Below are 25,309 nucleotides of genomic sequence, written 5' to 3'. Positions count from 1 at the left end.
GCAGCGGCTCTGCTTAGTTCAGACCACCATGCACCTCAACCTGAAGCCAAGCACTCCACCGATGGAAGCGACCAGAGGCCATGTGTGTCCCACAGCTAGAAACGGCCAACCAGAAACACTGGCCCTGGCACCCATGAGACGCCAGCATGGGAGAGGGCTCTGCCAATCTTCCATGTTGTCTCCACAAGGCTGGGCTGAGCCCAAACCATCCTTCCATCCATGCGGTACCCAGCAGGAATTAGACTCTAATGCTTAATGATTAACCAAAGGCTTTATATGTTTGGCAATGCTCAATAAACAAGATGCTCGCTGGGCGGTGGTGGCGCACGCCTTTAATCCCAGCACTTGGGAGCCAGAGGCAGGTGGATTTCTGAGTTCAAGGCCAGCCTAGTCTACAGAGTGAGTTCCAGGACAGCCAGGGCTACGCAGAGAAACCGTCTCAAAAAAACAAAAAAAAAAAAAGAGAGAGAGAAAACAATATGCTCACATAATTAGAGGTGTTTCCCAATTAACTAACCTAGATATAAGTTGTTACCTAGGACTGCTCCCGATACAAGTGTGGTTTTCCACCCTCCTACATCGCTGCCTCTCCAGCTCCTCGGCTTCCTTCTCTTCCTCTCCTTACTCCTCCCACCTTAGCTCCTCCCAATTTGCAGGGAAGATTTCCCGCTACATTGTTGGAGTGGGTGTGGCCTTGGTGTGGAGCATGTGCTCTGAAGCTCCGCCCAGTGCAGAAGAGTCAGTCTCTTCTGGTTGTCTTCTAGACAAGATGCAGAACTCTGAACTCCTTTGCCAGCACCATGCCTTCCTGCACTCTCCCATGCTTCCTGCCATGATGATAACGGACTAAACCTCTGAAACTGTAAGCCAGCCTCAGTTAAATGTTTGTTCTTCTAAGAGTTGCCTTGGTCATGGTGTCTCTTCATAGCACTGGGAACCTAACTGAGACATGGGTTTTTACTACAGAATTTGCTCAACTTTGTATCGAACTGAAAATTATTCTAAAGATATACTTTTTATTTTATATATATGAGTGTCTGCGTGGTGTGTGTGTGTGTGTGTGCACTTGCATGCAGTGCCCTGGGAGACCAGTACAGGGAGTAAGAAACCCTGGAACTCAAGTTTCAGCCCACTGTGAGCAGCCATATAGATGTTGGGAACCAACCTTGGTTCTCTGCGAGAGCAGCCAGTGCTCTTAACTGCTAGGCCATCTCAACAGCCCCAAGAAAAAAAATTTCCAAACAAATATTGAGAGAAAATAGTTTTTCTTTTAAAAAAAAAATTAAAAAGCTAAAATTATTCCTTCTCTCCCTCCCCCACCCCCTTATTTATTTACTTACTTACTTATTTATTTGAGACAGGGTCTCTCTCTTTACCCTTAGTGGCCCTGATACTCTGAAGAGCAGACTGGCCTCAGACTCAGAGATCCCCCTGCCTCTGCTCCCCAAGTACTGGGATTAAAGGTGTGACCACCATGCCAGGCTCTGAAACACACTCCTTAAGCTTTCTTCTACAGGAGCACAAGCTCAAAAAGGAAAGCAGCAAAAATCAAACTGAACTTCACAGTTAAAAGAGGTGCCTTGTAGCTGGGCAGTGGTGGCACATGCCTTTGATCCCAGCACTTGGGAGGAAGAGGCAGGCAGATCTCTGTGAGTTCAAGGTCAGCCTGGTCTACAAAATGAATTCCAGGAGAGCCAAGGCTACACAGAGAAACTCTGTCTTGATAAACCAAAACAAACAAAACCAAAAACACTCCCTAAGTCAATAATGCCCTACAAACCATGTCTCCCACCCCCATTCTATCCCTGCCAATAGTAGCTAGGAATACCGATGAAAAGAACATCAAACAATACTAAGTAAAGCTGCAAAGGATGCAGTGATTGATTAGTGATGTCTGTCTCGGGCTCAGGAACAGAAGTAGTTGTGTATTTGTTGTGTATTCCCTCTAAATTCATCAAGTATCTACAATCTCCACAGTGTCTGTTGGTCCTTCTGTTTCTTTCGACCATTTCTGTACCAATGAGAACATCAGAGAGATATGTATGTTACAAACAATATTTTTATCTATTCATTCAGCTGTAGAGATGTAATCTGCAAAAGACAACTGTCTCCTTGCGAGCCAACCAGCCACTCACAGGACTCAGAAGACAGGACACACCACCCTCTTACCTGGCCAAAGACAAAGCAGTACAGAGTCACACCCATGGCCCAGACATCCAAGGCCTGCAAGAAAACGAGAACTCAGTGTGATGGACAGTTGCTTTTGCAGGTCCAATAACTAAGTCTCCAACCTCCCTGGCTCAACCACCTTCTTTTAATCTACACTCGGGGTGGAATAAAACCTGCTTCCTAGCTCTGTTGGTTGGGACGTAACACGCTGGCATGGCCAATGAAAGCCCAACTCCCCACAGCCAGAGTGGATGGTTAGCGATTCTTTGCTGTTGCTATTCCAAAAACAGTATCACTAAAGCCGGTTACCTGATGGAAAGTAGCCTGTAGGTACTGGTGCCTGACCCACGTGCAGGGCAACCAGTTCAGGAGACAGAGCTGGGGAGATACCGATCCTTGTGAGTTCCTGTGTCTGGCTGTTTCTACTCACCAGCTACATGACCCAGTGGGCTTGTTAAATGTGTATCTCTTACACTTAGAACCAAAGGACCCCGATACAGGCAGAACTCAGCAGACCCAAACCCACCTTGCCAGAGAAGATCTTCCGGGTCTCTGAGAGCGACTCGGGTGCCATGAAGGCGGGTGTGCCCACGGTGTTCGACAGCAAGGCGTCACTGCCCTTGAACTCGTTGCTTACACCAAAGTCAGCTATCTTGATGTGCCCGTCCTCTCCCACCAGGAGGTTGGAGGGTTTGATGTCGCGGTGGATGATCTTCTGGTAGTGTACTATACAGAGGAGACCGATGGAGGAGAAGGGGCAGGGAAACTCATGAAAATCTCCACCTGGCCATGCAGCCCAGCACGTCCCCGATGCCTCAAGCCCCAAGCCCCAGATGCCCTCCCCAAATGCCGTGTAAAAGACAACGGGAAAGTGTGTGTTAAGATCCTTTATACCAGTCTCAACACGCCAACCATCCATGGCCATTTTTTTGGGGGGTGGGGGTTTCGAGACAGGGTTTCTCTGTGTAGCCCTGGCTGTCCTGGAACTCACTCTGTAGACCAGGCTGGCCCTGAACTCAGAAATCCGCCTGCCTCTGCCTCCCAAGTGCTGGGATTAAAGGCGTGCGCCACCACCGCCCGGCTAGCCATAGGCATTTTTAACCACCTGTCACAGCCTATAGACAAACACACTGCCTTTACCAACAGCTAACGCTCATCATGGCCGGCAAGTCAACCGAAGCCATGAGCGGGCTCATTTGAAGGTTGAACCACAACGTAGAACAGGGGACTTAGCTTCTCAGTGGATATAAGCATCGGACAATACTATGGTCTGGAAGCCCCAAGCACCAAATCTAGGGTAATGATGAGGAACTTGGGAAAAGGAGCAAAGGTTTAGGGCTCCACCCTGGGTCACGTTTGTCACATTCATCCCCGCTCACTGTCAAAACCAAGGTGGGAGACGGTCGAGGCGCACGCCTTTAATCCCAGCACTCGGGAGGCAGAGGCCGACAGACCTCTGTGAGTTTGAGACCAGCCTGGTCTACATAGTGAGTTCCAGGATAGCCAAGGCTATTACACAGAAAAATCGTCTCAAAAAAAAAAAAAAAAGACACAACTATGCCGTGCGATAGGCAGGGGTAAAAGTCACAGTGGCCAACGAGAACCAACAGAACAACTGGTAGCAACGGGCTGATCGAAGCCCTGGTGAAAAACTCTCTCATGGATGAGGGATGAGGGTGGCTGGAGGCTAACAGGATTCATCCCAGGCAGCTGGGTGCGAAAGAAGATTACGCACAGGGAGTCCTCACGATGCCTGGTCTTCATAGAAAGGGCTGGATTCTAAAACATCACTAGTGGACTGGGGAGATGGCTCGGTCAGTAAAGTGCTCACAGGCAGGAGATCTGAGTTTGGTCCCTAGCGCCCATTTGGAGGAAAACACACAAAAACAAAAACAAAACCAGCTGAACATGGTGTGCACAGCTCGTCCAAGTGACGGGGAAGGGGAGGAGAGCCTAACCAGTGTGCTTATGAGCTCCAGGCCAATGAAAGACTCTGCCCCCTCCCCTGCCCCAAACAGACTGTCTCTGCATCTACCACAATCTATTAATAAAACGGCTATTCTCATCATAAAAATAAATGAAAATCTTGAAACAAGTTTGAGAGCTCCTAAGGAAAGACACCGAGGTTGTCATATACAGGGCCCATATTCATACTACACCAATGTTTTTCATTTGTCTCTGTAGTAGGGAGAAGGTCTTCCACTGCCAAGGGGCAGCCCCATCCGCAGCCCACAGAGTCCTGTGTCCCCACCCTCCTCCTTTGCTCCAGCAGGGAAATGAGATACTCTCCATTCCTACCCACTGGCTGTGCTGCTAACCATCCCAGAAGAGCAGCAGCATCCCTCCCCCCACCCCAACCCTCACCCCCCAGGGCATGGCTTACAGTACTCGATGCCTTTGATCAGATCCTGGAAATAGAACCGGGCCTGGTCTTCAGACAGTGGCTTGAGGGTGGGCACTTCCATCACGGGCCTGAAAGGGTGACGCATGTGTAAACCAGATGCAGCTAGCCCCGGCCCACTCTCTCCCTCAGAGCCCAGCGCTCCTCTCTCAGCTTTCAAGTGCAGAAGCCTGGCATTGGGCCCGGGAGACAAACACTCACCCTTGGTTGACCAATTCAAACACTGTGGGGAAGAGAAGGAAGAAGCTGTCACATGGAAGAGACACTGTGAATCCGCCTCCCTCCTCCTCATCTGTCCCACCTCCAGGGAGGACTGAGAAGACACACAGTCTGCTGAACTCAGCGTTACCAAGTGCTACCAAAGAGGAAAGGACATCCTGCTGTCCCGTGGCCCTGCTTGGATTTTATTTCTAGTACTCAAAACAGTCAAGGAAAAGTTGTACTTGATGGGGCAGGTCCGTAATCCTCGCTACTTATAAAACTAAGGCAAGAGGATTACAAATTCAACGCCAGCTGGGGCTATGCAGTGAGTTCAAGACTAGCCTAGCCAACTCAGTGAGCTCCTGTCTCAAAAACTGAAAGGAAGGCTGGGGGTACAGATCAGTGATGTAGTGCTGGCCTAGCATACATTAGGCTCCAGATTTGAGCACCAGGAATGGATTACACACACATACACACACACACACACACACACACTCACAGAGACACTACACACACATATACTCATAGAAACACATAGACACCACACAGACACACACACATACTCTCACAGAGACACACAGACACCACACACACATACACATACTCTCACAGAGACACACAGACATCACATGAGACACACTACACACGAGACACACTACACACATTTCCCCCACATACACAACACACACACACACACACACATGCTCACACACGCACATGAACGCACACACGAGGAGCGTAGGGACAGGACCCAGACCTTGATCATCTGAGGCAAGCATACTACCACTGAGGTACATGTTCTCATGTTTTTCTGTACATGGACTCATTTCTAATTTTTCCCCTTCCTTTTTGAGACAGGGTCTCACTATGCAGCCTCTGGCTGGTCTGGCAATCAGAAATATAGACGCTTTGCCTCTGCCTCCGGAGTGCTGGGATTAAAAGCATGTGCCACCATCCCTGATGTCCTCACCATTTATAACCGAGTCTCTGACGACACACCTGAGCTTTTGTCTGGGAGTAGTACCCACATCGCTGAGTGCCCCACAGGGCTTCCCAAACTCAGTGTCCTCACTCCTGGCCCCTCTCCCTACTTCTCTAGCACCAACCTGTTTATTTTTTAAGTCCTTAAAGCCTCAGGGCTTTTCTACCAGTTCCTCCCTCTGCCCAGATGCCCTTCCCCAGATTAACATAGCCAGATCTTTGACGTTCGGGTGTTAGATACTCGTCTTCAATGTGAAGTGGTCTGACCTAATTAATTACCCTTAAAATATCTAAATTCCTCATTTATTTAATTATCGACACTATCTTTCCTGTCTAGGATAGCAGCTGTAAAGCTTGCCTCTTTCTGATCGTGCTATCCTCAGTGCCTAGAACAGTTCTGAGTACACAGAAGGTGCTCAATAAAGAGCTGCAAATGAACAGATAAAGAACTCCTTTCTATGCCCTGCTTTAAACCAGATGTGTGGGCTCCTATGGGGTACAGCTGAACCAGGAAAGAGGAACCTGTCCTTGGTGGTTCCAGGGCTACAGCTATCTAGAGAGGACACCTAGGCATTGGCAAATGCAGCTACTTCAGGGTGGATGGAAGGAAGCAATCTTACCCATGTACAGATGGTCCTCATTAGGGTCATCCAGGACCTGATGGCATAGCCACCCAGGGACAGGAACAAGGAGAGAAAGAACAAATATGAGCAAGAGGAAGTAGGAGTGTGTGACGGCCTGTGCCCACAGAGGGGAGCACTTCCCACCTTCAGGAGGGAGCACTTCCCACTCACGGGGGGGGGGCACTCCCGTGGGGAGCACTTCCCACCCCCAGGAGGGAGCACTTCCTACCCTCAGGGGGAGCACTTCCCACCCACTTGGGGAGCACTTCCCACCCTTTTTCCTAGTCAAGACAGAAGACAGACATTCCCAGAGTATGATGGCCAAGTGCACCTATCCTGTAGCCCAGGACAGTCCTCAATGTCTGGAACATCCTGAGGAGAAGAACAGCAGGAAGGAATAAATCCTTCCCAGAAACACCCCACATCTGGATGCCAATCCAGCCCATCTCCTAGGAGACATGCTCTAGGTTTCAGGGTAAAATTTAAACTCTTCTTGAACTCAAGAAGTGAACCCATTCCTCCCAACCCTACCAGGACATGCCTCCATGCCTTCCCCTGCCTCTCTCCAATGAGCGGGTCTCAAACGTGTCCACTTTGACGTCCTTGGTGATGTCCAATACTGACTGGGCACACAGTAGATACCCAAGAAACACTGATATATTAACAGAATGACTGTGTGGTCTTACTGAGTTGGGTCAGATGAACAGGGTACTGGGGAGAAAAGGGATCCCACCAGGACTCAGTGCTACCTCAGACCATGCTGCCTGGACCTTCTGCTGAGATGGCCAACTCCAGCATTGGGGGATTGAGATTGGGAACACAGCATGGCATTAGGACAAAGGTAACTACTTACAGCTACTCCCTCTCTTTTGGGGAGAGAGACGTAGGCAGGACCCCCAGCTCACCCACCTTCCCCAGCCACCCCAGATACACAAGACTGCAGGGACATCTGGGCATTCCATCTGGAACTTTGAGCCCTCCTGTGAGGGCAAGTTAGACCAGGACACCACAGAGAATTCTTTGGCCCTGGGTCTCCAGGCAAGGAGTGGCAATGCCCCCCCCCATCCCCCGAAGGCAAGGATATGTTCTCCATATAGAGGCTGGGGGGCCTCACACAAGCCACCTCCTCCCCCTGGAATGTCTTTCCCTGTTGTCTCTGCTAACCAGGAAATAGCTAAGGCCACTTCAAAGATTATTTTCTCCACAAAGTCTTCCCTGACCCCTCAGTCAACACGTCCTTTACCAGGTGACGGATTGGATCTGAACCTCCTATGGAATCCCCAAGTCACTCTGCGGGGGGGGGGGGGGGGGGGGGGGGGGGGGGAGCTGTCTATCAAATGAAAACTAGTTTCACTTTTAGACTAAGACGACACTGGCCTTTCTCACTCTCCTTCTCCACTGGTATCCACTGTCCATAAGGCACAAGGCAGTGTCACAATAGGCTGAAGGCCAAAGCAGAGAGACACTCTCCATGCCTTTCAGTAAGTCAACATTTACAAAGAACATCAGAACATCAACAACAACAACAGCAGCTACAATGTATAAAAATACATCCTTTTTTTTCTTCCCTAGGGATAGGGGACTGAGTCAGTAAAGTGGTCAAGTGTTTGCCTTACAAACACAAGGACTTTAGGCCAGTCCCCAGAGTCCATGTAAAACACCTGGTAAGGGGCTGGAGAGATGGCTCAGCGGTTAAGAGCACTGACTGCTCTTCCAGAGGTCCTGAGTTCAATTCCCAGCAACCACATGGTGGCTCACAGCCATCTGTAATGGGATCTGATGCCCTCTTCTGGTGTGTCTGAAGACAGCGACAGTGTACTCACGTACATAAAATAAAAGAATCTTAAAAAACAAACAAACAAACAACTGGTAAGGGCTAGAGAGAAGGCTCAGGAGAGAAGAGCATGTACCTAGCCAGGCAGCAGTGGTGCACGCCTTTAATCCCAGCACTCGAGAGGCAGAAGCAAGTGGATCTATGAATTGGAGGCCAGCCTGCTCTACAGAGCCAGTGCCAGGACAGCAAGGGCTACTCAGGGAAACCCCGTCCGTCAGTAGAGAGGGAAGCACATGCTGGAGTTTAATTCCCAGCATCCACATCACACAGCTGCCCGCCACATGTCACTCCAGTTCTAGGGGATCTGACACCTCTGGCATCGGCGTGCACGTACTCCATCATATGAACATGATTAAAAATTCAATAATAAATCTCTTTTAAAAAGTGAAGCATGGGCCAGGCGGTGGTGGCGCACGCCTTTAATCCCAGCGCTTGGGAGGCAGAGGCAGGCGGATTTCTGAGTTCGAGGCCAGCCTGGTCTACAGAGTGAGTTCTAGGACAGCCAGGGCTATACAAAGAAACCCTGTCTCAAAAGACCAAAAAAAATAAAAATAAAAAATAAAAATAAAAAAAAGTGAAGCATGGTGGCACAGGCTTATAATCCCAGGGCTGAGGAGACAGACAGGAGGATCCCTGGGGACTGCTGGCCAGACAGCCTAGCCTAGTTGCTGAGCTCAGTTAAGAGACCCTGTCCCAAAAAAAGGACAGCGCTTCCTGAGGAAAGACACCCAAGACTGGTTTCTGTCCTCCACGAGTATGTGCACATGTGTGCACTCACCTATAAACATGTGGTCGTGCACACACATGCAAAGTTGCTTCCCATAAAACCACAGTACTCTTAATCATGTATAATAGGGTTACTGCTTTTCCATTAATTGACAAAGAATTTCAAATTCTGTCAACTTATGGTTTTGATTTGGGGTCTGACTGCTTGGAACCCAGGCTGACCTTGACTTCTGAGTCTCTTATGGCCTCCCCAAGCGCTGGGATTACAGGTGTGTCTAGCGCTGGTTGAGAGTTTAAGGGGATACACAGGAATAAATGTAAGGGAGGTGAGCAGAGTGGGTTCCCTTAGGTTAGAAACAATGTATTCCCTACAGGCTCCTGTGTGGAAGGCCCAGTCCCAGCTGGCACACCGTTAGGCCAGGGCAGTGCTACAACTTGGTGAAGTCAAAGGCATGCGCGGTAAATCCGCCCTCACATACACACACATTCACAAGCAGCGTGCACTGCCCCCACCCCCAACACCCCCCCCCAGGCCCCCACCCCCTTCCCGGTGACCACGCTTCTGCTTAGCCTCTGACTCAACACAATGAAACCAGCTGAGCACCCTCTGCAAACAGCCTTGAGATCAATCTTTCTTCGCGTATTAAGTTGTTTTTCTAAGTTATTTGTTACAACGGCTAAGCTAACACAAAGTTTTCCAGAATGTTTAAAGCACATCAAGTCATCTTGAGATAAAAAAAAGAAAAGAAAAGAAAAGAAAAGAAAAGAAAAGAAAAGAAAAGAAAAGAAAAGAAAAGAAAAGAAAAACCATGAGAATTGCTAAGACCGAAGCAAAGGTTGGCTAAATATAGTGCGGGCTGAACCCAGCCCCTCCGGTGTTTATAAACGAGGGCTCACTGGAGCACAGTCATGCTTCCTTACTGATTTGTTTGTTTCTGAGGCAAGCTCTCGCTATGTCGCTGGCCTGGAATCCATTACATCTACTAGGCCGACCTCAAATTCACAGAGCTCCGGCTCCCTCTGCCTTCTGAGTGCTGGGATTAAAAGTGTGTACGACCATACCCAGCCCTGTTGCTTGGGGTTTAAGTAGTTGTTATTGTTATCTTGTGTGTGCTTATACACACTACACCTTTATGCGGGTTCTGGGGATCAAACGTCGGATCGTTCAGCTTATATTATCGGGAGTCAAGTGCCTCTGCCCACTGAGTTATCTCACAGGACTTCACTTATTTGTATGTGTAGCTACTTCTGTGCTCCAACTACCTGCATGCACAGTAGAAAAACAACCAACTTCAAAGAGAAAGAAGTAGGTAAAGGGCAAGCCTCGGAGCTCTCAGCCTCAACTTTTCCATCTGTAAAATGGGGGCGAAAGGCAGTCTTGAGGAAGAGACAGTATGAGGGTATGTGAGACAGCAAGTTCCTCAGCCTTGAGGCAGCTGTCCACTGTGACTTGACTCTAGGGATCCTAGCGACAAAGGGTCTAGATATTACCAAAGCTGAGGCTAGACCATCAACCCCATCCTCCCTCCCTCCTCACCTCCACCAGCTTCACCACGTTGGGGTGATCCAGCTTCTTGAGGATGGCAATTTCCTGGTACACCTGCTCGATGGGGCCCCTGGGCTGGATGCAGCCCCCTGGAGCTGGACGAGTACCTCGAGGTGGGGGCCGACCTACAGGAAGCACAAAGACTTAGGCAGAGACGTTCTTCTGCAGAGGGCATCTGCTAAGGGGACAACTGAAGGGCAAAGGACCTCCGGGAGCCTCACACATCTTCTCTTGACAGTTCCCCTGCACTGGAAATCGGGGAGGCGGGATTCCCCGGGCCTCTTGTTCATCCTGTAAATCCCCTTTTCCTGTCCCACGCCCAACCCCAAGCTGTCAGAAGCTCACTGAGGATACTGGTTCAGCTCAGCTCCCTCATCATCCCAGAGAAGTGGCTGGGATGTGGCTCAGCAGGTAGCATGCTTGTCTAGCATGCATGAAGTCCTGGGATGGATCCCAGCACTGCATAAAACAGGGTGTGGTGATGCACCCCTAGACTCTTGGTATTTGGGAGGTAGAGTCAGGAAGAGCAGAAGTCCAAGGTCATCCTTGACTACAAAGCGAGGAGATGGCCGGTCTGAGGTACACGAGACACTGTCTCAAAAACGGAAAGAAAAACTACACACAACAAACCAAAAACCAAACCAAAGCAAAAAACAAACAAACAAAACCTGGTGTAAATCAATCCCTTCCCTTTTGGGGCTCAGTTTTCCCACCGGATAAAATAGACACAAACATTATGATCCATCTCCTCCACGCACAGAAATGGTTTGGGTGCACCAGAAAGCCAAGGAGAGGAAACAAACAAAAAAGTCAGTGAGAGAAAAAGGAGCCGACTGTGCCGGGATGGAGCGTTACTCAGTCGCAATGTTGTGAGGCTGTGAAGACCAAACCCATTACGTGACACATCCCGTGTGAGGATGCCAGCAGGCAAGATTGGCAGAACAGAACGCAGCTGTGACCAAGCCTGGGCAAGGAAACCGGGCAGATGCAGCAGCTGTTGAAAGGGGTGTGCAGGAAAGGAGCTGACATAAGCCTCAGCTCGGGAAGTGACCGTGGGAGAGGAGCACACCTGTCATCTGTCAGGAAGCTGAGCAAGAGGATCAAAAGGTCTGAGGCTAGCCCAGATTAGTCTGCCTCAAAAAACAAAAGTGAGGACCAGACCTGTGGTGACTGGGATTACGGGTGGCTGCCACACCCACCTGCGACCTGGCTTTCTGGGTCCCAATCACTGTGAATTCTGGGAATCCAACCTCCATCTTCACACTTACAAGGCAAGCACTTTATCTACGGAGCTATCTCCCTGATAAGCTATCTTTCTTAGTTTTGAAGCAAATGTTGCTATCTTGGAGATTACTGGGTAGACCAAACTGGCCTTGAACTCACAGACACAACTGCTTCTGCTTGCCAAGTGCTGACATTAAAGAAGGGCACCACCATTCCAGGCCCAATATTTAATTGTTTAAAAAAAAAATCAACATTTTAAACGTGTTTTAGTGGTTTGTTTTTTCTTAATTCTTCTTCCTTTTCATGTGTGTGGTTTTATGTAAGAGAGTCTTGTGGTTAGCTCTGTATTCCTGACCCTCCTCCCTCTGTGCTGGGGTTACAGGCTTGTGTTTCATGCACGCTTATTATCTTGGTAGTTTTTAGGTACCATCACCACTAGGTGACTGCAGAACATTTTGTTGCTCTTTCCAAAATTCTGATTCTTCCTCCCGCTAATCTACTTAATAAACGGGATTATATACTAAGTGACTTGTGCCTGGTCTCTTTCACTTAGCATGCCTTCACTCATGTAATAGCAAAAATTATTACCCTTTGATGGCTGAATATTAATCTACCATATGCATACACATTTTACTTACTAATTAGGCCACTAGAGTTTTTTTCCATTCCACGGATACTGTGAATAGTGCTACTAACCGCACGCACAGATAAGCTTTGTGTATTTTTTCATTCTCTTGAATTCTAGAGAGAAGTTGCTGGGTCCTAAGTTGTGACAATTAATATTGGTAACTAGAAAGAATCTAGAATCACCTGAGAGATGGTCTGTGGAGGATTGCCTTTGTTGCACTAACTGAGGTGGAAAGACTTGCCCACCGTGGGTGGCACCATTCCCTAGCTGGGAATCCTGGCGCATATAAGCAGAGAAGGGTGCCAAACACTAGCATTCATTGGTCCCCAATTCCTGACTAAGGATACAATGTAACCAGCTGCCTCAAGCTCCTCTCTGAAGTCCCAAATAGGAGCCAAAGCAAAAGATTTCATCCTTAAATTGGTTTTGTCAGTCTTGGATCAGGACACCAGGAAAAGAAACAAAGACATTGCTAACTCAATGTTCAGCTTTTTGATTATTTCTTTTTCTTTTTTTTTTTTTTTTTTTGTTTTTTCGAGACAGGATTTCTCTGTGTAGCCCTGGCTGTCCTGGAACTCACTCTGTTCCAGGCTACCCTTGAACTCTCGAACTCAGAAATCTGCCTGCCTCTGCCTCCCAAGTGCTGGGATTAAAGGCGTGCGCCACCACCGCCCGGCCAGATTATTTCTTTATTCATTCTGTCATGTATATGCCACAGAATGAATGTGAAGGTCAGAGGGCAGCTTGGAGGAGTGGGTTATGTCCTACCCTTGTGGGGCCTAGGAATCAAACTCAGGTCATCAGTCTTGGTGCAAGTGCCTTTACTGCTGAGCCATCTCACCAGCCCTCAAGTTCAGCTTTGGAACTCTTAAATAAAAACAAATTCGGACCCACAGCAAGAAGCTCAGCACTGCTCTCAGGGGAGGCTGTGTGGGCGGTGGTGTCTTCCCAGAGTCCCTCTGCTGATGTCATACACACCTGACTCTGTCCCCACACCTCAGAACAAAGGTCCGCAGCACTCACGTGGAAATCCAGCCTGTCGGATCAGCTTCTTTTTGGACAGCACTTTCATTGCCTGCAGAAGAACAGACCCGCCAGTCCAGTTACAGGTAGAAGGGAGGGAGATGACTCGGTTCTCTCCTCTCCAAGCCTCTCACTGAGCTCCCAGCCAGGCCCTTGGCACCTCAGGACAAGGTAGGGAGAGTCTCATGTCACCAAGAGGAGCAAGCTGCTACTGGGCTATGTACAAGACACCTGGAGTTGTGCCAGTGCCAACCCTGGAGTACTCCTGAGGTTCCTTGTCAGCAGATCCAGCTGGGAACCACTAAGCTCAGGACTCACGCCACTGGGTCAGTCAGTGAGCCAAAGCCAGAGCCAGAGCTGGAGCCACGGACCAAGGAAGGGGATGATGGCTGCCTGCCCAAAGTCATGCTGTTAGTACACACGAAAGGTTTGAACCTACACTGCACTGACTCCTAAGCTACAAGGGCACTATGTCCACCTACTGCCTTGTTTGGGGACTGTAAAAAAGGCAGGAAGGGCAGCTCAGAGCAAGGGTATGAAAGACACTAGGTCATCCATAAAATGGGGGCATTGCTTCCTCCTAAACAGTCTAAGAGTAGGGTGGTAGAACAAATACCCAAACCTTGCTGGAAGCTGAGTGCTTGGAGCTAAGTGCTGGGAGCAGAGTGCTGGGAACTGAGTGCTGGGAGCTGAGTGCTGAGAACTAAGTGGCTTTTGTTTAGATGAGATGGGGATACTCACGTAATAAGTATTGTCATTTTCATTGTAGGCCAGCTTGACAACACCATAGGAGCCCTGGATAAAGAGACAAATGTGATGTGCTAGCCAGAAGCCACGCTCCATGAGATGAGGACTCTGCCAGGCTACAGACTGTAGCTCACTGGGCAAATGTACCCAGAGACTGCATTCTGCTGGACTTCCCATTTTCATAATCTAAATTAGCTGCTAACATTTAAGCGGGGGAAAACTAAAATAAAAACTCAGGTTTGAAAAACCTGGAAAATCTGCCAGACGTAAGATTTATTTCCAGACAAAAGCAGTTTATCACAGACCTCCTCACTCCACCCTATAAAAGTAACTTTTATAGCCTGATGTAAATATTGTCTCCGAGGCTGTTGCCTCTGCCTGCTAGCCTAAGCCTAGTAGTCCTGGAAGTTTCTAGCCTCTTATCTAGGCCGAGAATGTTTTCAGCCTCTGAGACTTGGTGCTGAATAAGCTCACTCTTGATAGCTCTTTCTGAGCTCTGACTGGCTGATTCAACTCAGCTGTTCTGGCTCAGACTCCTCTCCAAGCTGACTGATTCAGTCTGGCTTCTCTACTGTCCTCTCACTGAATTGCTCTGCTCGGCCTCAAACTAACTCTACAGTCTTTGCTAATCTTCTGGCTCCTCCTCATCCTCTGGCTCGTTCTGTCTTCACCTTTGTCTAGCGTGTTCTCTCTTCTACGTGTCTGTAAAACTGACCCTTCTCTCTGCACTGCTCCCTTAAGTGGCTTCTCTTTCCTCTCCTGTCAAGAGAGTTGGGCGTATCCTACTCCGTCAAAGCTGTCTCTGATTTGTCAGTTTGTCTGCCACTCAGTTAGACATCACTTTCAAACGTGGGTGCTTCATTCTACACAACTTTGCCTTTGCCGTTTGGGATTAAAGGTGTGTGCCAGGGGCGTGTCTGTATTCCAGCCAGAGGGGTTAAAGGTGTGTTATATTACACACTGAGCCACACCACAACTGGAAAAACTTTTTTTTTTTCAGACAATCACACAATCTCTGGGTTCTTGTGATCAAATACTCTGTAATACCACTCAGGTCTCATACCTAAGCGGCTTCACGCCTGGGGCTTCGCTCCATAACTTACTAGTTAGCCTCAGTCCTCACCATTCCCTATGGTCTTATACTTAACATACTTAGGCCAGAGATGCTACTAACTTACCTTCTGTTAGCGTTTGAGTTTTTAGCCCCTGCAATGATACTAACAAAAACAGATGGGGCAAGGGGAGCCCCATTAATGTGATGGCAACTATCACCATGGCAATATAGGAATTCTCCGGAAGTTTTCTGAACTGAAGAAACACAATCCAATTTTAGCATTATAAATAAAAGAGGTTAGGTGTGCTGCTGCACACTTTCAGTCCTGGCTCTTGGAAGGCAGAGGCAGGTGGATCTCTGTGAGTCTGAGGCCATCCTGGTCTACAGAGTGACTCCTAGACTAGCCAGGACTACACAGTGAGACCCTGTCTCAACAGGTATTTTTTGAAAGAAGGGTCGGTGAGATGGCTCATTAGGTAAAATGTTGCCCACACGAGCATAAAGATATGAGTTCAAATCCCTAGCACAACGTAAAAAGCCATGTGTGGTAGCACCCACCTATAATCTCAGTGCTGGGTGGAGGTGGGCAACAACAGAATACCTGGGGCTCGCTGGCCAGCTAGTCTTGCAGAATCTCTGAGCTTCAAGTTCAGTGAGAGAGACCATGTCTCCAAGAATAAGGTAGAGAGGTACTGAGAAAAGACATCTGCCATAAACCTTTAGCTCCTACACACACACACATACATGAGCACCCACACATGACTATTAATGACAAAACCATTTCACCACCCCCCAGCCTTGCCTCCAAAGGCCCCTCTCTTCCCAGCTCTACTAAACTCCTCCAGGATGTCAAGGACATCCCTGGCCAAGGTACAAAAGTGACCAAGCTCCTGGGACATTTACCTTTCCGATTTCATCCTTCAGCGTGTATTGATTCAGCTGCACACAGTCCTGGAAAGCAAGAAGGGGCACAGATCAATCTCACCAAAATAACAATGACTGCAAAATCAAGGAGCATCCCAACTTCCCTGCCTATCTCCCACCCCCCCAAAAAAGAGTACATATTGGGAACTGGAGATGGCTCATGTGATGAACTGTCTGCCACACAAGCAAGAGGACCTGCTATGATCCTGGGAACCTACATAAAAAGGCAGGTATAGGGGTGTACTGGCTGGTTTTATGTGTCAACTTGACACAAACCGGAGTGATCACAGAGAAAGGAGCTGCAGTTGAGGAAATGCCTCCATGAGATCCAGCTGTAAGGCATTTTCTCAACTAGTGATCAAGAGAGGAGGACCCAGCCTATGGTAGGTGGTGCCATCCCTGGGCTGGCAGTCTTGGGTTCTATAAGAGAGCAAGCTGAGCAAGGCACAGGAAGCAAGCCAGTAAGTACCATCCCTCCATAGCATCAGCCATGCTTCCTGCCCTGCTTGAGTTCCAGTCCTGACTTCCATTGGTGATGAACAGCAGTGTGAAAGTGTAAGCTGAATAAACCCTTTCCTCCCCAACTAGCTTTTTGGTCATGACGTTTGTGCAGGAATAGAAACCCTGACTAAGACAAGGGGCATACACCTTTAATCCCAGCAATGGAAAGTCAGAGGCTGGAGGGTCCCTAAGGCACACTGGCCGGCCTAATCATAGTTTCTCTAGTCCCCATGAGGAACTATGAGAAACTGTTTTATAAAAACAAGATGGCTCTCATCTGTAATCTCATGACAGGATGATCTCCGGTCTCCACACACATTCATACGCACATACACTTGTGCACATACAAACACACATGTACACACCGACACAGAAAGGGAATATGTATTATTTTTATTATTATGGGGAGTGGGCACTGGGGATCACACTCTGAGTCTTGTGCACGCTAGACAGACACGTTACCACTAAGCTGCACCGTCAGCCCACCCTGGGTTACACAGCTGAAGTCCTGTGTCAGAGAAAGAGAGACAGGAGGTGAGGCAGGAGGATCAGGAGTTCAAACTCATCCTCAGTTACAGGGTGAGCTTGAAGTCGGTCTAAGCTACATGAGAGTCTGTCTCAAAAAAAACAAACTGCCTGAGCTGAAGCAAACAATTCAGTACACCCACATGCACATGCACACACACACACACACACACACACATTGGCAGAGACCATACAGAAGCAGTGGGCAAGGAGATTCCTGGAGATGGCCCAGCATTTTCCTCAGCTGCAATGGGTGTACCTTAGACGGGCACAGCCCCAGGGCTTTTGTCCCAGAATTGCTTCTTGCTGCTGCTGTGCCTTCTCATGTTTGTCATCTATCTATCTGGCCTGGTGTGATTGTCCTGGTGAGATCTCGCTGCGTATAACCTGGTGTGATTACTTCCTGGGTGACAGCCCACTCTATTGGGCAATTTTCCTGCAGATCAACATGACAATAAACTTTCATAAAAATCATAGTTTAGATAAATTAATGATTTTATGGAGTTCCTGATTTGATTTGAATACTTTTAGGAAAGTCAGGGTAGTTGATAGAAAGTTTAAGGAGATGGTTTAAATTGTTTTGCCAGAAAGATGTAATACAGTTAGAATCAAGAATAGACTGTGCCCTTCCTTGTAGCGAGTAAAGGCTGCGTAGGTTAGAAAAGAAGCACGGTGAGCTTTCACGCGTTACAAGGATGTGACTGTACCAGAGAGACGTTAACAATCAAAGAAAGCGTTCATTCTAGGTTGGGTCTGAGTTCCTAGACCCTGTGGTCTAGGGATTCGGTCACATCCCTTGTCATCACCATGAAAAGACAGGGTTATGAACAAAGAGTAAACAATTCTATGAGTGTAATTTATGAGTGTAAAAATAGAGAATAGATGATTAGCCAGTTTAGCTGAACACGACTTTAAAAATAAGGCGTAAGACAGATGATGACCTGTTTCTTGGTAAACACAAATTGTCATCAGCTAAGCACAGGAAAGACTTGCTACTACAGACTGGCTTGCTTGAACTCTGTTAGTCAATGACAAAAGAATTACTGCTTTGAGGTTATGTTGAACTTACAGGGAGGAAGAGATGAGAAATGTTTACACACACACACACACACACACACACACACAATGTGTGTGTGTATATAAAATGGTTGGAGCCTGTTCTTTGGAGTTTGCTCCATCCACCAAATATGCGTGTGTGTGTGTGTGTGTGTGTGTGTGTGTGTGTGTGTGTGTGTGTGTATGTATATGTAAAGTGGTTGGAACTCTGCCACACCAAGCCAGCAAATAAGGCCAGGTAGCCAGACCAAGTGCTGGGGAAAATGCAGAGTGCTCATAGCTTCCCCTACAGCTGCCGGAACAAAAAAAGTGGGAAGTGGGCAGCCCCCCTGAAAACCTCTCTCTCTCTCTCTCTCTTTCCACTCTCCCTCCTCTCAAACACAGTGTCTCATCTATTCCCACCTGGCCTCAAACCTGCTATTAAGAGTGTGATGGTGAACACCTTTGATCTCAGCACTCAGGAGGCAGAAGCAAGCAAGTCTCTGTGAATTCAAGGACAGCCTGGTCTACATAGAGAGTTCCAGGACAGCCAGGGACTATATAGACACACAGACCCTGTTTCAAAAAAATAAATAAAAAGTTTAAACACAAGTAGCCTTCCATGGTGGACAATACTTAGCGCAAAAGTTGTGGGTTACTGAATTAAAATCTCAGTGCTACCCCCTTTTACAGGTTACAGGCCAGAGATGTCCCAGAGGTCCCCAAAACAACATGGGTTATTACCTCTGGCCTTGGGTTCCCAGAAGTAGACGGTAAAACTACTACTGAAGACACAACACACTCTGGCGAAAGATACAGAGAAACCAAGTTACAACCTCCTCCCTGCTGGCTAATTTTCATAGTGCCTGGCGGGGCTATGAAGGAAGGAAGTCATCACAGTATCGCCCAGCAGCAAACCCTGCAATGCTATAACACTGACCTGATGTGCCCACTGATATAGAGATTATGAAGGAAGCCTGAGCTTTCTGATTGGTTCTGAGGCCTGCTCTACGTGAAGGGATTCAGGCTTGGCACTGTAAAACCGGCCGATAGCTCTCAGCTGTGAAGGTCACGGGCTCTACAAGGAAACCTGCTGTTGTTTTGGTAAATGGCATGTTGTCAAACTGCCTTCTAATATTTATGTTACTCCCATAGTTTAGAGCTGCTCTCACACTTGGCCTGAGAAGCGTCTCTCTGCAGTGGGCAGCTGTTAATACAGAGACTCACAACTGGTCCAAGGCCTGAGAATAAGCGACCGGTGAGTATTCGGCTCAGAGAATATCTCAAAAGGGGACAGAACTCAACGGAAGAGCCAGAGGACGGGGAGGAAGGCTGCGAAAGGCTGTAGTTAGAATATGGCATGATCACTGGACTCACGAGCTCACTGCAACTGTGGTGACCTACAAGATCACTCAATATCCCAAAGGCAGGACTAACTGGACGGACTTAATGGGTTACCCCACCCAAGAGAGAGAGAGACAGAGAAGAGAAAGAGAGAGAGAGGCCAAGAAAGGAATGGGGTCTATATTAGCATGCACGGAAGGAGTGAGTGGGGAGAGGAGCTGGGGTAGATATGACTAAGATACAATGCTGACATGTATGAAATTGTCAGAGACTAAATAAAAGATACCCTCTTAGAAAAGAGTGATACTCTGCAGAGGATGACCTTGTAATGCTGGTCCTCCTGCCTCATCTCCTGGGATCACAGAAGTGCATCGCCATGAGGTGTTAGGGGTTGAACGGGGCTTTGGACAAGCTAAGCAGGCACTCTACCCACTGAGCCACAGCTGCACCCCACCAGCTGTTTCCTAACATCCACATCCCATAGGACCCGGCGTCCTATTTCTAGGACGACCCAAGAGAAACTGAAACGCTTCAGTAGAAAAAGGAGCCAACGACAGCAAGGCCCGGTGGCATGAGCTGTCATCCCAGCCCTCAGGAGGCAAAGGCAGTCAGTGTGAAGCCAGCAAGGAAACAATGAGATCTAGTCTCAAAAAAAAAAAAAAAAAAAAAACTTTAAGCCTGGACAGTGGTGGTGCTCGCCTTTAATCCCAGCACTTGGGAGGCAGAGGCAGGCAGATTTCTGAGTTCAAGACCAGCCTGGTCTACAGAGTGAGTTCCAGGACAGCCAGGGCTAAGCAGAGAAACTTTGTCTTGAAAAAACAACAACAACAACAACAAAAATCTTTAAATAATAAGTAAAGTACATCAACCTCTAGTACTCCCTCGGTGGAGGACTCACGTCCCTCGGTGTCCACAGGGACGGGTTGCAGAACCCCGCAGATACCAAGAATGAAGAACTCAAGTCCCTCAGAGAAAACGGCACGGCACTGTCAGAATATACTGTGCAGAATACCCTTTATTCAGCCCTTCTCATACACATTTCCACACTAGGAAATTGAGACAGTTCATCTGACCTGGAGCTCACTATATACATTAAGCTGGTCTTGAACCTGCAATGATCCTCTTGTCTCTGCCTCCCGAATCCTAGGATTACGTCATACCCAGCCCTCCTCCCTCAGATCTTAACTCTTTTATTTTATCTATGTTTGTGTTTGTCTGTGTCAGATATCCCCACAGGTCAGAAAACGGCATCAGATCCCCTGGAGTTGAGGTTAAAGGGGGTTGTAAGCCTTCATGTAGGTGCTGGGAACAGAACTCGGGTCCTCTGCAAGATCAGCTATACCTCTTGACTAAGCTGCTCTCCTGCTACACACACACACACACACACTTTAAATCATTTCCGAGCTACTTAAATACAATGTCACTGTTATGTAAGTCACTCTACTCTAGTGCTTAGAGGCAGTAACTACTTAAATTATCATTTGATGACGAGAAAAAAATAGCCCGCACAGGCTCACAGTTGCAATTTTTTTTTCCTTCCGAATATTTTCCAGGTTGGCTGGATCTGTAGCTATCGGGGCCAGGAGTGTATCCAACGGCACTGATAAATCTCACAATCATTACGCAGGAGAGGAGACTGAGCTAAAAAATAGCACTTGAATAGGCAATGAACCTGCTTATATAAAATCATAGAACTTGGAAACTAATTAAAATGTTTTTTTTTTTTTTTAAAAAAAAAGCCAGTTTGAAATTGCAGGAGTGGCTGCACACACCTGTCATCTCAGCATTCAAGAGTCTGAGGAAAGAGGGCCAGCCTGGGCTACCTAGTGAGATCCTATGGATCGCAAGGAAACGAAACAAACTCAGTTTAGCAGCTACTGGACAAGGAGCACGCTGGATGCTCCAGCCTGTAGGAGACACCCTCGGTCTGACTGTGGAAAGTTTTCTCAGGAGCAGGCAAAGAGGAAAAACTGTTTGTCCAGTGAGACCGTGAAGGGATGTTTGCTTTGTTGCTTTTGAGACTTCACCTCAGTCTGCAGCCTCTCGCTGTCCTTCAGCTCATCCTCCCCTCCCCACCCACCCCACCACGGCTCACTCCGCCCACGAACCTGCAAACCGGTGATGGAGACGTGGTGCGACTCCACTGTGGGCCGCCGGGGCATCCGGGGAGAGGACTGTGGGGAGCTGGCTGGTGAGTAGGACAGGGATGGGCAGATGCAGCGTCCATTCATGTCCAGGCTGCTGCTGGATGCTGGCCCGCCCTGGGACCGCTCCTGCAGGGACATCTTGCGACCAGAAAGCAGGGACCGTGACTCAGATTCTGAGGCATCGAGGGGGAGTTCCTGGCCATCAGCCTCCAGAGGCTGATCTCGGGCCAGGCTGAGGTCCACACCCCGGCCTGGCTCACACTCGGTGACCACGATGAAGGACTCCATGCCCAAACGGATGCTTAGAGAGGACAGTCCCCGCAGTGCCTCACAGGGCTTCTGGCCTTCCCGGCTGCCACCCCCACTTCCCAGCTCATCCTGGGAGGCCACCCGGTCGCTGGTGGGCTGGCTAGAGATACATGATGACATGGTGTGTGCACCAACTTCATCAGCCAGGCCGGAGCACTTCCATCAGCAGTGGAGCTGCCTGTGGAAAGACAGGAACAAAGGTCAGCCAGGCAGGGATAGAGAGAGGAGTCAATCTTCTAGGCCAGGCTAGTGCCCGGCAGAAATACATCGTTTAAAAAAAAAAGGTGCCGGGCGGTGGTGGCGCACGCCTTTAATCCCAGCACTCAGGAGGCAGAGGCAGGCGGATTTCTGAGTTCGAGGCCAGCCTGGTCTACAGAGTGAGTTCCAGGACAGCCAGGGCTACACAGAGAAACCCTGTCTCGAAAAAAAAAAAAAAAAAAAGTCATTAAACAAAAAGAGCACCTACTCCACAGGACCCAAACTCACAATTCCCTATAACTTCAACTACACACACACACACACACACACACACACACACACACTTCTTTAGGAATTAGTAATTATCTAAGATATTTTTTAAACACTAGGCAGGCCAAATGAAACCCGTCGACCTGTATCCTCCATGCCTCAATACAATGACTTCTCCCATGGACTAGTAAGATGTCCTAAGCCATGGATGTGCTATCTGACTCCTGTGCTGTGGTGGGGTAAGCGGGGTGTGGGCTCCAGGCCAGCCCAGGCTATAGACTGAGACTCTGTCTCAAAACAAATAGGCTGAGGAGATCTCAGCTCAGTGGATCTGCCTTACAGGCATGAGAACCTGAGTTCAAATCCCTAGCGCCACCTAAGAAACCAAGATGGCTGCCGGAAGGCGGTTCCTCAAAAAGTTAGAGGCTTTCCGTGTGGTCAGTTCCTAAGAGTACACCCAAACAGCTCTCATCCTTGGAGCTGAGGAGGAAGGCGGCGGCAGATGAAGAGATACTCATAAAAGGACCAGAAGCACTGGCAACGGCTACAGATAAAAACATCATGCCTAGAGCAAGGCCAGTCCCAAGAGGCCCCGTATTGCGTAACTCCACGGAAATGATTAGCGGTTACCTAGGACTACGGAGGAACGTTCTGGGGGCAATGCGGTGACTGCAGAATGGGTGCAGGGTTTCGTCTTGGCGAAAATGTCTTGGAACCAGACAGTGGTGGTGATTTCACAGCCCAGTGCGTGGACTGAATGCAATGAACTGATCGTAACAGGGTTAACCTGTCAGGCGTGGCGGCACACACCTTTATGCCCAGCACACTCCAGACTCCAGAGTTAGGAGGATTTCTGTGAATTCCAGGTCATCCAGGCAAGTCAGAGTTATATAGTGAGACCCTGTCTCAAATTTAAAGGAAAAAGAGGGTTAATTAAAGAGCTAGGGGTGCAGCCTGCAGCTAAGCTACTAACTAGGATTTGAGGAGACTTTGGTTCTACCCCAGCACTGTGCACACCACCCCCCAAATTAATTTTAGGTCATGTAAACATTTTTATTTGTTTCTGTTTTTCCAGACAGGGTTTCTGTGTGTCGCCCTGGCTGTCCTGGAACTCACTCTGTAGACCAGGCTAGCCTCAAACTCACAGAGATCCACCTGCCTCTGCCTCCTGAGTGCTGGGATTAAAGGTGTACGCCACCAGGTTCAGTCTCATGAACTTGTATATACATTTGAGAGAGAGAAAAAAAAGCAGGGGGGAGGGGGGAGGAGGGAGATGATTGGCACACACCTCCAGGCTGTCAATTCTCACCATCCCTGGGACAGAATATTAACCTTTCGCTCATGTGTTTGACAAATTCTGGTGGACAAATGTCAGGGGCACTACTGAGTTAAGTATGTGCGTCCACAATGTGACTGCAGCTGTGTGCTCATCACAAAGGGTCTCTCTAGACGCTTGGAAAACAGTGGGTGCTGGCTGCAGAGTAAAACCTGCCTCCTGGGTCACACGGGTGGAGGAGGACCTTGAGAGGGATGAAGTCAGGGCTCCCTGGAGGATGCAGCTGAGACACAGAAATGTTGCCTGGCCCTCTAAATTGCCCTTTCAGAAATATCTACTATGTCAACAGTGGGCCAGGAATCCTCCAATCAGAAAAACCCCTGGCATTCTCATCCCTGACCTGTGCCCACCATTCATAATTTCAAAAAAAAAGTGTTGTGGGTTTTTTTTTTTTGGTTGGTTGGTTTGGTTTGACTTGATTATTTGTTTTAAGAGAGTGGAAAAAGAACAGAAAGTTGGGTAGGGAGGGAGGTGAGGAAGGACTGAAGAAGGAAAAAATATGATAAAAAAAATGTATGAAATTTATTTTCAATAAAGAAAAAAATGCAATAAAGTGCCGGGGAGATGGTTTAGTGTGTGTGGGGGGGTATTTGACGCACTAGTGTGAGGGCCTGAGTTCAAATCCTGACACTCATCCTCAAAGCTCAGTGTGACTTAAGGGCACTTGTAACCCCAGCACTATGAGGGCAGAGACAGGAGGCTTGCTGACTGCCAGCCCAGCTCTAGGGTCAGTGAATAAGCCAGTCCCAAGGGAATAAGGTGGAGCGTGACAGAGAGGACACCCCCTGTCCTCCTTTGGCCTGAGTACAAACACGTGCACCCACATACATTGCACATACCACAACGCAAACAAACCACAGCGAACGCAACCATGTGACAAGACGTTCAGCCTGGTTTACAGGAAGAGAAGGACACGTTCAAACAGCAAGCGGCCGCTGCACTTCCTCAGGAAGCTAGCCATGAAGTCCCACGTATACACTCAAAAACTGAAGGCAGGGCCTCAGACCCCTGCCTGGCAACAGTCATGGCATCGCTAGTCACAACTGCTACACGGTGGACGGAACCCTCTGTCTACTGAAGGATGAGTGGACCTACAGAACGTGGTAGACCACATAAGAATCAAAGACGGAAGGCAAGACTAACACGCTAAGCACAATGAGCCTACGACCGACAACCAGTGGGCAGCACCCATGATGGTCAAATTCAATTGGGCGCAGAGGCTGGAGGTGGAACCAGTGGACACATTGCGTAAAATCCAGGGCTCCACCCCCAGCACTGCATAACCTGCACGTGCTGGTGCTTGCTGGGAAAAGAGGCAGTTAAGAGCAGAAGTTCAAGGTCACCTTTAGCTACTCAGTGAGTTTGAGGTAGCCAGGACTGTGTGAGAACCTGAATCTAAAACAAGAAGGAAAGAAATCAGCCTTGTGGTGAGCGGGATTAAGGAGAGTGAGGGGACCTCACTAAAGGGAGGGATCCAACACAGTGGGCATGCTTCATGCCACTGAACTGTACGTGTAAAAATGGTGAAGATGGCTCATTTTCACTGCGTGTATGTTATGCATT

The 25,309-nt window shown here is 48.5% G+C and overlaps 1 protein-coding gene across 5 annotated transcripts in view; it reads right to left on the bottom strand.

Moving 5' to 3' along the window:
- Camkk2 (calcium/calmodulin dependent protein kinase kinase 2) overlaps nt 1-25,309 on the bottom strand; it is a 45,367-nt gene that overhangs the window by 10,860 nt on the left and 9,198 nt on the right. For all 5 annotated transcript variants that reach the window (XM_028766039.1, XM_028766035.1, XM_028766038.1 and 2 more), the window contains exons 2-11: nt 21,595-22,120; nt 16,061-16,108; nt 14,098-14,151; nt 13,357-13,408; nt 10,473-10,606; nt 6,373-6,409; nt 4,772-4,793; nt 4,553-4,641; nt 2,696-2,895; nt 2,170-2,223 (exon numbers count right to left, since the gene is read on the bottom strand). In XM_028766039.1, the coding sequence (XP_028621872.1) occupies nt 2,170-2,223; nt 2,696-2,895; nt 4,553-4,641; nt 4,772-4,793; nt 6,373-6,409; nt 10,473-10,606; nt 13,357-13,408; nt 14,098-14,151; nt 16,061-16,108; nt 21,595-22,062 (1,158 nt within the window). In that variant the 5' untranslated portion in view covers nt 22,063-22,120. The remainder of the gene's footprint in view (nt 1-2,169; nt 2,224-2,695; nt 2,896-4,552; nt 4,642-4,771; nt 4,794-6,372; nt 6,410-10,472; nt 10,607-13,356; nt 13,409-14,097; nt 14,152-16,060; nt 16,109-21,594; nt 22,121-25,309) is intronic.

This window comes from Grammomys surdaster, unplaced genomic scaffold, assembly GCF_004785775.1.
Source record: "Grammomys surdaster isolate TR1022 unplaced genomic scaffold, NIH_TR_1.0 166, whole genome shotgun sequence".
In the NCBI taxonomy this organism is placed as follows: Eukaryota; Metazoa; Chordata; class Mammalia; order Rodentia; family Muridae; genus Grammomys; species Grammomys surdaster.
Note: the sequence above shows the minus strand (reverse complement) of the source record. Positions and strands in the feature narration are given on the sequence as shown.